This window comes from Saimiri boliviensis, chromosome 9, assembly GCF_048565385.1.
Source record: "Saimiri boliviensis isolate mSaiBol1 chromosome 9, mSaiBol1.pri, whole genome shotgun sequence".
In the NCBI taxonomy this organism is placed as follows: domain Eukaryota; kingdom Metazoa; phylum Chordata; class Mammalia; order Primates; family Cebidae; genus Saimiri; species Saimiri boliviensis.
Window position 1 is genome coordinate 55,251,076 of NC_133457.1, and position 13,590 is coordinate 55,264,665.

General features: G+C 41.6%; 1 protein-coding gene across 4 annotated transcripts in view; it reads left to right on the forward strand.

The window, feature by feature from the left end:
- Positions 1 to 13,590, forward strand: part of RYK (receptor like tyrosine kinase) — a 164,118-nt gene that overhangs the window by 16,029 nt on the left and 134,499 nt on the right. For all 4 annotated transcript variants that reach the window (XM_074405903.1, XM_074405904.1, XM_074405906.1 and 1 more), the window contains 2 exons: positions 4,328 to 4,458; positions 9,921 to 10,036. In XM_074405903.1, coding sequence (XP_074262004.1) covers positions 4,328 to 4,458; positions 9,921 to 10,036 — 247 coding nt within the window. The remainder of the gene's footprint in view (positions 1 to 4,327; positions 4,459 to 9,920; positions 10,037 to 13,590) is intronic.

Genomic DNA, 13,590 nt, shown 5'->3' on the forward strand with positions numbered 1-13,590 from the left:
TGAAGGGGGAGTACATAAAATTTTACACAAGTTCATAAGTCTACTATGATTGTATTAGGACTATCCTTTTTGTTTGTTTGTTTTTGTCTTTTTTAAAAAATACATACTGGCTTATTTAGTGGTAAAGAGCCCTGATGTACACAACTTACCCTTATGTAGTTCAAGAAAAAAAGGTGTGTGTGTGTGTGTGTGTGTGTATGCACATTGGAAGAGGAAGAAGGACACAAAAGAGAAAGCAAATGGGGCAAAATGTTAACAGTAGGTGAATCTGGACAAAGGGTTTAATGAGTATTCTTGAACTACTTTTATTTTTATTTTTTTATTTTTTATTTTTATTTATTATTATTATTATTATTATTATTATTTTTTGAGGCGGAGTTTTCGTTCTTGTTACCCAGGCTGGAGTGCAATGGCGCGATCTCGGCTCACCGCAACCTCCGCCTCCTGGGTTCAGGCAATTCTCCTGCCTCAGCCTCCTGAGTAGCTGGGATTACAGGCACGTGCCACCATGCCCAGCTAATTTTTTTGTATTTTTAGTAGAGACGGGGTTTCACCATGTTGACCAGGATGGTCTCGATCTCTCGACCTCATGATCCACCCACCTCAGCCTCCCAAAGTGCTGGGATTACAGGCTTGAGCCACCGCGCCCGGCTAGCTATTTATTATTATTTTTTTTTGAGACGGAGTTTCGCTCTTCTTACCCAGGCTTGGAGTGCAATGGCGCGATCTCGGCTCACTGCAACCTCCGCCTCCTGGGTTCAGGCAATTCTCCTGCCTCAGCCTCCTGAGTAGCTGGGATTACAGGTACGCACCACCATGCCCAGCTAATTTTTTGTATTTTTAGTAGAGACGGGGTTTCACCATGTTGACCAGGCTACTCTCGATCTCTTGACCTCGTGATCCACCCGCCTCGGCCTCCCGAAGTGCTGGGATTACAGGCGTTAGCCACCGCGCCCGGCCGAACTACTTTTATTTTTGCAAGTTATGTTTAACTTTGAGATTACTTCCAAGAAAAAAAGAGTTAATCTTCGTTATTCGCAGATTCTGCATTTGCAAATTCGCTTAATCTCTAAACTTTTGTAACCCCAAAACCAGTACTTACTGCCATTTGCAGACATGTGTAGAGATGGAAAAAAATTTGAGCCACCCAATATACATGGTACCAACTGAAGTCGAATCAGGCAATGCTCTGCTTTCTTTGTTCGGCTTTCATACTATAAACTACTATCCTTTCTGTGCTCTGTTTAGCACCACATTTTTCACATTTTTGTACTTTTAGTTGATTACTTTTCTGTTTAAAATCATCCCCAAGCATAGTGCTGAAATGTTGTCTAGCATTCCTAAGCACAAGAAAGCTGTGATATGCCTTAGGAGAAAATGTATGTGTTAGATGAGCTTCATTCAGGTATGAGTTATGGTGCTGTTGGCCATGAGTTCAGTGTTGGCAATGAGTTCAAACATATTGTCAATGAATCAACAATATGATTTAATATTTATTAAGTGAATAACATATATTAAATGTATTGGATCAATAATACACACATTAAACATGGTGATGTATTGATGGGTTTACAAAAGTGTTGTGACCAGAGGGTCATAGAAACGTAACCCTGTATTTCTCTCAGGAGAAGATGTTTCAGTATTCACTAATTCAGTGTTCTGAGCAGCTCTTAGCCTGTAACTACTGCAAATAATGAGAATTGGGTATTTATATACATGCATTTCCTGTACAAATGATAGTATATAGTACACATTGTTCTGTACCTTATATTTTTTAAAACAGTATTTCTTAGAGATCATGCTATTACATTATATTTGTTCTTTTGAACAGATACCTGGTATTCCCCATATGGGTATAGTCTAATTGGTCTAACCAGTCCGCTAGTGATAGACACTTGGGCTTTCTGTTTTTGTTTTTATTTTTTTAAATTGCTTATTAGCAAGGTAATTTTTCTATTTTCATTTGGTTATAATTTTTTGGGACATATATACATACACATATATACCTATAACTTTTTCTTTATCCATTCATCTATTGATGGACACTTAGATTGCTTCCAAATTTTCCCTGTTGTGAATAGTGCTGCAATAAATGTGGGAGTACAGATATCTCTCCAGCATACTGATTTATTTCCTTTGAATATATACCCAGTAGTGGGATTGCTGGATCAGATAGTAGTTATATTTGGAAGACGTGAGGAACCTCCATACTGTTTTCCATAATGGCTACACTAATTTACATTCCCACCATCCATGAACAAGTGTTCGCTTTACTCTACATCCTCCCCAAGATAATTGTCCTTTTGATCATAGCCAGTGATATCTCTTCGTGGTTTTAATTTGCATTTCTCTGATGATTAGTGATGTTGAGCACCTTTTTTCATAAGCATGTTGCCCATTTGTATGTCTTCTTTTGAGAAATGTCTATTCAAATTCTTTGCTTGTTTGTTTTCTCACTGAGTTATTTGAGTTCCTTATATATTTTGAATACTAACCTCTTATTAGATGTATGGTTTGCAAATATTGTCTCCAATTCTGTAGATTGTGTCTTCACTCTGCTGGCTGTTTACTTGGTTGTGCAGAGGCTTTTTAGTTTGATGTATTCCCATGTGTCTATTCTTGCTGTTGTTACCTATGCTTTGGAGTTATATCCAAAAACTTATTGCCCAGTCCAGCATCATAAATCTCCTACTCTATGTTTTCTTCAGTAGTTTTACTGTTTCAGGTCTTACATTTAAATCTTTAATCCATTTTGAGTTGATTTTTGCATATGGTGTGAGATAAGAGTCTAATTGCATTCTTCTCCTTGTGGATACGCAGTTGCCCCAGCACTATTTACTAAAAAGACTGTCCTTTCCTCATTATTTGATCTTTGTCAAAAATCAATTGATCATAAATGTGTAGATTTGTTTTTGAGCTCTCTAATCTGTTCCATTGGTCTATGTGTCTGTTTGCATGCCAGTACCATGCTGTTTTGATTACTATAGCTTTATAGAATATTTTGAAGTCAGATACCGTAATGCTTCCAACCTTGTTCTTTTAGCTCAAGATTGCTTTGGCTATTTGGAGTCTTTTGTGGTTCTACACAAATTTTAGAAATTTTTTTTTCTAGTTCTGTGAAAAATGTCATTGGAATTTTTGTAGGGATTGCATTGAATCTGTAGATCGTTTTGGACATTTTAACAATATTAATTCTTCCAATCCATGAACACAAGGTATCTTTCCATTTATTTGGGCCTTCAATTTCGTTCATTGTTTTACAGTTTTCAATGTACAAGTGTTTTATCTCCTTGTTTAAATTGATTTCTAAATATTTTTGTGTCTATTGTAAATGAGATTGTTTTCTTAATTTTTTTTGAATAGTTTGTTGTTAGTGTATTAAAATACTACTGTTTTCATATGTTGCTTTTATATCCTGCAACTTTACTGAACTTAGTTATTATTTCTAACAGTTTTTTGATGGAATCATTAGGATTTTTTATATAAGACATTTGGATTTTATCTTTTCAAAATGTATATCTGATCCTGTCATTTGTATTACTTAAAGTATTTCCATAGCATCCCCTTGCACATGGGATGAAAATTAAAATCCTTAATATGAGCTGCCAGACACTCTCACATAGCTTTCTTGCATCTGCCTGTGTCTCTTCTGTTCCCCACTCATCCCCTGGCATCATCTACCATCCCTCCTGCCACCGGACATTTGCACAAGCTTTCCTTCTGGAACATCTTCCTCATCCCTCACCCTTAACCTGGTTTATTCTTTCTTCCAACCTCGACTTCACAGTTCATCTTTTGGTCACTAGTGTATAGGCCTAATGTAGAACCTGCTATTTAAAAGGTGCTCAATACATTTTTGCTAAACAGTTGGATGGATGAGGCAGGGGGCATGCAGGGAGGGAAACCAGCTGGTAAGGATTATGTTTCAGTGGATCTCTTTTGACCAAACACTTGATCTTAAACTCTTCATAGAATAAAAACTATACAGCTTTCTTATCTTCTTTCAGGTTCTCAGGTCTTTATCACTAAAGGGATGTTTGTTTGACTTAGACAAGTGATAATGATGGGAATTCAAACAAGTTCTCCAGAGTAACCCTGAGAACTTTCTGCATCAATCTCTCATCCTTGAAAAAGGGGTGATAATGTCTGCATTTGGCTTGTGAGCAGCACACCTGCTGGCACTTAGCACATTCCTATAAGAGCTCCCTTAGACTCCAGCAACCTGTAAGATGTTGATTCTGCCCTCTAAGAATTTTCAGCACATTGGCTTAGAACAAAAGAGGTTTAAATGCAAAGATCCAGTCACCAGTCACCATTCTCTCAACAGGCTTTTTCTTACTCTTCCTCCAGCAAGGAGATGTCTGTTGGCACCCAGCTAAAGACAAGAACACCAAAAAGAAAGTGTCACAGCCAGAGTTTTTGCCGCTACCTCCCAGGGGCTGATCCCCATGACCCTGAGTGAGTAGGAGAGGAGCTCTGTCTGGGCTGTCACCTGACTTTGGGCTTTCTTCTACCTTCGAGTGACTAATTCTATTCTCACAGATTCTCTAACATGATATGAAACTTGCGGCGTAACCCACATCCTTCTCATATGCCAGAGGGCCCACACCCACATCCTCCCCATTGACCACCACTGTTTTCCTGTATTTTTGGTGGTAAGATGAATCAAACGGTCTCACACAAAATACTTGACAGAGAGAGAGAGAGGGGGAGAGAGAGAGAGAGACAGAGAGAGAGAGAGACAGGAGAGAGAGATTACACTCTTGATCTCCTATATCCAAAATTCAACCACTTCTTGCCACCTGCCGTCTACCTCCCAGGTCTGAACTGTCTGTATCTCTCACCTGGTTTATTGCAATGCCCCCAGCTGATCTTCCTGCTTTCACCTTTATGCCCTCAATATTTCTCCTTTTGAGCATAAATATGTCACATATATTTCAAGGGCTATACTTATACTAAAAAAAAAGTATGCATTTATCTGAAATTCACCTCGACACCATGTAGTTTTATTTGCTGACTCTGGTAACCCTGTTCTTCAGCAACCAGAGTCATCCTTTTAAAATACAAATCAGGTCGGGCGCAGTGGCTCGCACCTGTAATCCCAGCACTTTGGGAGGCCAAGGCGGGTAGATCACCCGAGGTCAGGAGTTCAAGACCAGCCTTGCCAACATAGTGAAACCCCATCTCTACTAAAAACACAAAAATTAGCCAGATGTGGTGGCGGACACCTGTAATTCCAGCTACTTGAGAGGCTGAGGTAGGAGAATCACTTGAACCCAGGAGACAGAGATTGCAGTGAGCTGAGATCACGCCAGTGCACTCCAGCCTGGGCAATAGAGCAAAACTGAGTCTCAATAAATAAATAAAATACGGATTAGCTCATATCATTCTTCTGCTCAAAATCTGCCAGTAGCTTCCTGTCTTTGCTCAAAGTGCTGACAAAGCCAGAGTCCTTACAGAGATCTGCCTTCCTCAGGGCCTCTAGGCTCTCCTCTCCTTCTCTCCCTCGTCCACTCGATCCAGCCACCATGAGAAGAAAGTAAAGTTCTACTCTATGTGACAGATTTGGGGCTGTCTGCTACCAAAGCAAAGCCTATCCTCCAGGAGATAGGCCCTCCTCCTATTTAATTCTGCCCTCCTCCAGGAGAAGAGAGGATAGGCTTTGCTTTGGTAGCAGACAGCCCCAAAATCTGTCACATAAAGTAGAACTTTACTTCTTGCTCATGCTACATTTCAAAAATGAATTGAGAGGGGCTCTGCAATTCAGTGGCTCAGAGATCCGGGTTGATGGAGGCTTTTCTGAAGTGTGGTTGTATCATCTGGTCAGCTCTTCAGAACAGGAAAAGAGAGAAATGAAGGGACACACACTGTGTGCTTAAAGGCCTCAGGCCAGAAGTGAAGGCTGTCACTTTTACTCACAGTTCATTGACCAGAATCAGTCACATGGCTCCACACAGTTTCCAGAGGCCTAGGAGAGGCAGAGGGCATATAGTTATTCTGTAAAAAATTCACGTCTCTTCCTAGCCACAATTGTGGGGATGGAGAGGGGAGTCATACCTTCCCCAAAGGTATGGGGTCTATTCAGAGATAGATTACTATCTCTTCACCCATTCCACCTCCCAGAGTTTGCAGAACTCAAATCAGCCCTGGCTTACACAAGACGAAGAGATCAAATATGAGCCAGCTCCAAGCACCTGAACCAGGCCAAACGGCAGGATGGTTTCCTGGGCAAGGCAGGCACCAATTTTGCCTCCCTCTCCACTCCCTGATCCCAAACCTGCTAGAAGCATTGCAGACCTACAGCCAGACCATTAGAAACTCTCTGAGCTATCAGTAATACTCAGTGACATCAACAAGAAGAGTTTCTTCCTTCTTTTAGATTATTTCCCTAGGATAAATTCCCAGATGTGGAATAACTGGCTCAAAGTATAAAAATGTTTGTATGGCTTAATCAAGTTGGCAGAGTGCTTTCCAAGATTTATTTGCATGGCGAATAAGCAGTCTATCATATCTGTTCCTTGTGCTGTCACCAAGATTGGGAGTGATTATTTTGGATGTTGCCATTCTGATAAGCAAACATCATATTTTTTCTTTAATTTGTATTTATGTGATTATAGCAGGCTTTAATCTGTTGCCACGTTTGTTTATAACAATGTTTCCACTTGTGTGATTTGTGAGCACAGAGGTTGGCTTACTTACTCAAGCCTTAATTTCTTAAACCAATTTTTATCAGTTCTTTATGTAACAAAGATGTTAGTTTTCTGCCTGTGGTAACAGCGGCATTGCATCTACCCCTTACCACCCTCATTCTGGTCTCCTTGCTTTTTCATTTTGGTTATTTTATTTTCATTGTTTTTTGCTGTATGAAGAAGTTTTAAATTTGTATGTACCCAAATTTGTCAGTCTTTTTTCTTTCGTGGTTTCTTCCTTTTTGGTTTTCGCTTCAAAGCTTGCAAATATATTCCTTGTTCTGAAATTTGATTAATATTTGCTTCTATTTTCTTCCCTTTGTCTTCTATGATTTGGTTTTTTTGACATTTAAATCTGTAATGCAAGTGAAACTTAGTTTAGAATTATGCCATTTATTTTTCCAAAAAGTAGGAAGTATAAGACTTCCTGCAGTTCCTTAAGCCAAATAAATAAACAAACAAAAGTGAAGTTTGTCTGGGTCATGTGAGGACTGGTTTGGGCCTGAAATAGAATTTTTATTTAGTTCTCTTGAACCCTTAGTGTTTCTGAAGAATGGACAGGATTGGAAATGGCCTGTCTGAATAACCTCTTTTCTATCAGGTCCTCTTTAGAGGACACAGAATGAAGTCCAACTGCTAAAATCCTTATTTTATTTTATTTTTGAGGCAGGGTCTCGTGATGTCACTCAGGCTGGAGTGCAGTGGTGCAATCTCAGCTCACTGCAACCTCTGCCTCCTGGGTTCAAGGAATTCTCATACCCCAGCCTCCCAAGTAGCTGGGAGTACAGGCATGCACCATCATGCCTGGCTAATTTTTGTGTTTTTAGTACAGACAGCATTACACCATGTTGCCCAGGCTAGTCTCTAACTCCTGACCTCGAGTGATCTACCAGCCTAGACCTCCCAAAGTGCTGGGATTACAGGGGTGAGCCACCACACTAGCCCTGCTTTTTGTTGTTGTTGTTGTTGTTGTTTCATTGTTGTTGTTTTGTTTTTTTGAGTGTAACATCTACAGGGTTGATAGTTGTTGGATGGGATAGGAATGGTTAGGGCAGGTGACTTTGTTTCTGGATTCATGAGGTTTTCCTTTTCTTGAGCTGTCTATAACAGTGAATGGGGTTTTGTGTTACAGACTAATATTGTGATTTGCATTATCAGGTACATTCAGTTTTCTGCATTGAGAAGGTTATGTAGCTGCAGTCCACAGCAAATCCTTTTAAAGTGAAGACCGGGGCGGGGGGGATGGAGACAGAAAACTACCATGGCATATATATACCTATGCAACAAGCCTGCAGGATGCAGGATGTGCACATGTACCCCAGAGCCCAAAGTACAATTTTTTAAAAAAGTGAAAACTAGGCCGGGCGCGGTGGCTCAAGCCTGTAATCCCAGCACTTTGGGAGGCCGAGGCGGGTGGATCACGAGGTCGAGAGATCGAGACCATCCTGGTCAACGTGGTGAAACCCCGTCTCTACTAAAAATACAAAAAATTAGCTGGGCATGGTGGCACGTGCCTGTAGTCCCAGCTACTCAGGAGGCTGAGGCAGGAGAATTGCTTGAACCCAGGAGGCGGAGGTTGCGGTGAGCCGAGATCGCGCCATTGCACTCCAGCCTGGGTAACAAGAGCAACGCTGTCTCAAAAAAAAAAAAAAGTGAAAACTGAGTAGGGGATGGACCCAGGACATGTATGGGGGCCAGGTAGTTCATTACAAAGAACAAACACTGACTTTGAGTTTTTTGTCTATTCAGGTTTTTTTGTTTGGCTTTCTTTTCTTTTCTTTTGTTGTTGTTGTTGTTCTTCTTCTTCTTCTTTTTTTTTTTTTGAGGCAGAGTCTCACTCTTTCACACAGGCTGGAGTGCAGTGGTGTGATCTTGGCTCGCTGCAACCTCCACCACCCAGGTTCAAGTGATTCTCCTGCCTCAGCCTCCCAAGTAGCTAGAATTACAGGTGCACACCACAATGCCCAGCTAATTTTTGTATTTTTAGTAGAGACAGGGTTTTGCCATGTTGGCCAGGCTGGTCTTGAACTCCTAACCTTGGATGATCCACCCACCTCGGCCTCTCAAAGTGCTGGGATTACAGGCATGAGCCACTGCACCCAGCCAATTTAATTTTTTTATTTTTAATTTTTGTGGGTACAAAATAGGCATATATATTTATGGGCTACATGAAATATTTTGATACAGGATGGATGGATATTACTCACACCAGAGTAAATGGGGTATCCATCACCTCAAGCATTTGTCATTTCTTTATGTTACAAACATTATAATTATACTCTTTTAGTTATTTTAAAAGGTGCAATAAATTATTGTTGACTGTAGTCACTCTGTTGTGCTATCAAATACTAGATCTTATTCATTCTATCTGACTATATTTTTGTACTCATTAACCATTTCCACTCCTACCAGCACCCCACCACCACCTCCACTGCCCTCCCTAGCCTCTGGTGTCCGTCATTCTGTTCTCTATCTCCATGAATTCATTGTTTTAATTTTTAGATCCTGCAAATGAGTGAGAACAGGCAAAGTTCTTCTTTCTGTGTCTAGCTTATTTCACTTAACATAATGTCTTGCAGCTCCATTCACGTTGTTGTAAGTGACAGGATCTCATTCTTTTTCATGACTGAATGGTACTCCGTTGTATATATGTACAACGTTTTCTTTATCCATTTGTTTGCCGATGGGCACTTCAGTTGCTTCCAAACCTTGGCTATTGTGAATAGTGCTACAGTAAACATGGGAGTGTAGCTATCTCTCCAACATACTGATTTCATTTCCTCTGGGCAAATATCCAGTTGTGGAATTGCTGGATCACAGAGTAGTTCTGCCTTTAGTTTTTTGAGAAACCCCTATTCTTTTCTCCATGGTGGTTGTACTAATTTACACCCCCACCAAGAGTGTACAAAGGTTCCCTTTTCTCCACATCCTTGCCAGCATTTTTTATTGCCTGTCTTTTGGATAAAAGCCATTTTTACTGAGGTGAGATGATATCTCTCTGTAGTTTTTAATTTGCATTTCTCCAGTGATCACTGATATTAAGCATCCCTTTATATACCTGTTTGCCATTTGTATGTTTTCTTTTTAGAAATGTCTTATTCAGACCTTTTGACCATTTTTGCACTAGATTATTAGATTTTTTTCTATTGAGTTTTTTGAGCTCCTTATATATTCTGGTTTTTCATCTCTTGTCAGGTGGATAATTTGCAAATATTTTCTCCCATTTTCTAGGTTGTCTCTTCACCTTGCTGATTGTTTCCTTGGCTGTGCAGAAGCTTCTCGGCTTGATGGGATCCTATTTGTTCATCTTTTTGCTTTGGTTGCCTGTGCTTTGGGGGTATTACTTGGTAAGTCTTTCCCCAGACAAATGACCTAGAGAGTTTCCCAGTGTTTTCTTTCAGTAGGTTTATAGTTTGAAGTCTTAGACTTAAGTCTTTAATTTATTTTGATTTTATTTTTGTATTTGGTGAGAGATAGAGGTTGAGTTTTATTCTTCTGCATGTGGATATCCAGTTTTTCCAGTATCATTTATTGAAGACTGTCTTTTCCCCAGAGTATGTTCCTGACATCTCTGTAGAAAATTAGCTCACTGTAGACGTATGGATTTATTTCTGGGTTCTCTATGCTGTTCCACTGGTCTATGTGTCTGTTTTTATACCAGTATCATGCTGTTTTGGTTACAATATCTGTAGTATAATGTGAAGTCAGGTAATGTGATTCCTCTAGTTTTGTTCTTTTTGCTCAGGATAGCTTTGGCTATTGGGGTCTTTTGTAGTTCTACATACATTTTAGGATTGTTTTAAGCTTTTTAAAAGTAAGAATAATCTCTAAGGGCAGGGAATGCCAAGCATAGAGAAGTGAGGGGTGATGGAAATTAAGCTCCATCTCATGCAGAGCATCTGACAGCTAATTGAGTGGACAATTCCTTGAAGCAGGCTGCCATGAGATGGAGTAGCCTCGGGAACACTTGCCACCTCAGGGTTTTGTGAGCAGTGCCTTGTTTTTCCCTCATCAAGAGCAGAGCCAGAACTGTCTCCAATAGCTCCAATCCCCCATTCTGGGTAAGGGTGGCCTTCTCTCACAACAGTGGGAAAACTGAGAAGCAGCAGAAACTGCATCATGTCCTCCCCTGCCCCACCCAAACTCCACCCTGTTTTCCCCAGTAAAGATGGGTAAAGAGCAGAGGGAATAATAAACATCAACTTTAAAAGCCACTAACCTGGGCCAGGCTCACATCTGTAATCCTGGCATTTTGGGAGGCTGAGTGAGGCAGGAGGATGACTTGAGACAAGGAGTTTGAGACCAGCCTGGGCAACATAGCAAGATCCCAGTCACTACCAAAAAAAAAATTTTTTTTGAGACAGAGTCTCACTCTGTCACCCAGGCTGAAGTGCAGTGGCTCAGCCTCAGCTCATTGCAACCTATACCTCCCAAGCTAAAGCGATTCTCTTGCCTCAGTCTCCAGAGTAGCTAGGTGTGTGCCACCATGCCCAGCTAATTTTTTGTAGTTTTAGTAAAGACAGGATTTCACATGTTGGCCAGGCTGGTCTCAAACTCTTGACCTCAGGTGATCTGCCCAACTTGGCCTCACAAAGTGCTGGGCTTACATGTGTGAGCCACCACGCCTGGCCTTACCAAAAAAAAAAATTTAATAGTCAGGTGTGGTGTCATGCACCTATAGTCCTAGCTACTTGGGAGACTGAGGCAGGAGGATCACTTAAGCCCAGGGGTTTGAGGCTGTAGTGAGGTATGATTGCACCACTGCACTCCAGCCTGAGTGACAGAGAGAGACCTGTTTAAAAAGAAAAAAAGGGCGCGGCGCGGTGGCTCACGCCTGTAATCCCAGCACTTTGGGAGGCTGAGGCGGGTGGATCACGAGGTCAAGAGATCGAGACCATCCTGGTCAACATGGTGAAACCCTGTCTCTACTAAAAATACAAAAAATCAGCTGGGCATGGTGGCGCGTGCCTATAATCCCAGCTACTCAGGAGGCTGAGGCAGGAGAATTGACTGAACCCAGGAGGTGGAGGTTGCAGTGAGCCGAGATCGCGCCATTGCACTCCAGCCTGGGTAACAAGAGCGAAACTCAATCTAAAAAAAAAAAGAAAGAAAAAAAGCCACCAATGTCATCTTTCTTTTCCATTTATTTTTAATCAGTCTTGGAAGGAGAAACTGTTCTGAGAGGTAAGGAAACTTATTTTGGGTTTTGAATTCTAAACCCAAGGTACCAAGTATTAAGTTCTTGGAAATTGTTGGTTTGGAGAATTAGGGATTACTCTGCTCCTCATTTTAAGCAAACTGAACTATGCAGCATGGCCACTTCTCTGCTTCCTCTTTGCCCACCTGCTTGCTGTGTCCTTCTGGCTTTTTAAATTTCCTGCTTAGACTTTGGGCAGGGACTGCTCAGACAGGCGTTAGTATCTTTTTTTTTTTTTTTCTGAGACAGAGTTTCATTCTTGTTGCCCAGGCTGGAGTGCAATGGTGCAATCTCAGCTCACTGTAACCTCTGCTTCCTGGGTTCAAGCGTTTCTCCTGCCTCAGCCTCTGGAGTAGCTGGGCTTACAGGCGCCTGTCACCACACCTGGCTAATTTTTTGTATTTTTAGTAGGGACAGGGTTTTACCAGATTGGCCTGGCTGGTTTCTAACTCTTGACCTCAGGTGATTCACCTGCCTCGGCCTCCCAAAGTGCTGGGATTAGAGGCATGAGCCACTGCACCTGGCCTAATATCTATTCTTTAGTCAAGGAGATGAGAGATTCATTAAATCAGGTACTTTGGCAACTCTGAGGCCATACTTGGCCCAGCAGAGCATTAAAAACAAACAAATCATCTCCAAAAGTTTGTAGAGGCCAGGCGCGGTGGCTCAAGCCTGTAATCCCAGCACTTTGGGAGGCCGAGGCGGGTGGATCACGAAGTCAAGAGATCGAGACCATCCCGGTCAACATAGTGAAACCCCGTCTCTACTAAAAATACAAAAAAATTAGCTGGGCATGGTGGCACGTGCCTGTAATCCCAGCTACTCAGGAGGCTGAGGCAGGAGAATTGCCTGAATCCAGGAGGCGGAGGTTGCGATGAGCCGAGATCGCGCCATTGCACTCCAGCCTGGGTAACAAGAGCAAAACTCTGTCTCAAAAAAAAAAAAAAAAAAAAAGTTTGTAGAGTTAGGGCAGTTTTCACTGGATGTTTTACTAAAAGGTGCAATGAAGACAAATTTATACCATTTAACATAGCAGCTTCTCCCAGCCCCACTTCTTGTGGAGAGAAGTCTTCTGCTTCATAAAACACACTCAATTCCCTTCTCTGGCCACTGGCGCAGTCTCTCTCTCTACATTCCTCTCCTTTCTTCTGTGCTTTCCCAGGCTCAGCTTCTACTTTGCAGACCTGACTGGTCCTGATAAGCTGTTTTCTGCACTTGAATGTTATCTGTCACAGCAGATCCAAGGGGCCTGGCAGGGTGGCTCACACCTGTAATCCCAGCACTTTGGGAGTCCTAGGTGGGTGGATCGCTTGAGCCTAGGAGTTTAAGACCATCCTGGGCAAAAGGGTGAAACCCCATTTCTACAGAAAATACAAAAAAATTAGCCAGACACGGTGGTGTATGCCTGTAGTTCCAGCTACTACAGTCCAGGCGGAGGTGGAAGAGTTGCTTGAGCCCAGGAGCCAGAGGCCTCAGTGAGCCGCGAAGCCGTGATCATGATCGTGACACTGCACTCCAGCCTGGGAGGCAGAATGAGACCCTGTCTCAAAACAAAAACAAACAAACAAAAAAAGATGTGAGGGCCCACTCTCCCCAGTGATGAGAATCCCATTTTATTGACTGAGGTCCTTTGGGTTTGTATTAGTTTTCTATTGCTGCTGTAACAAATTATCATAAATTGAGCAATTTAACACAAATTTAGTA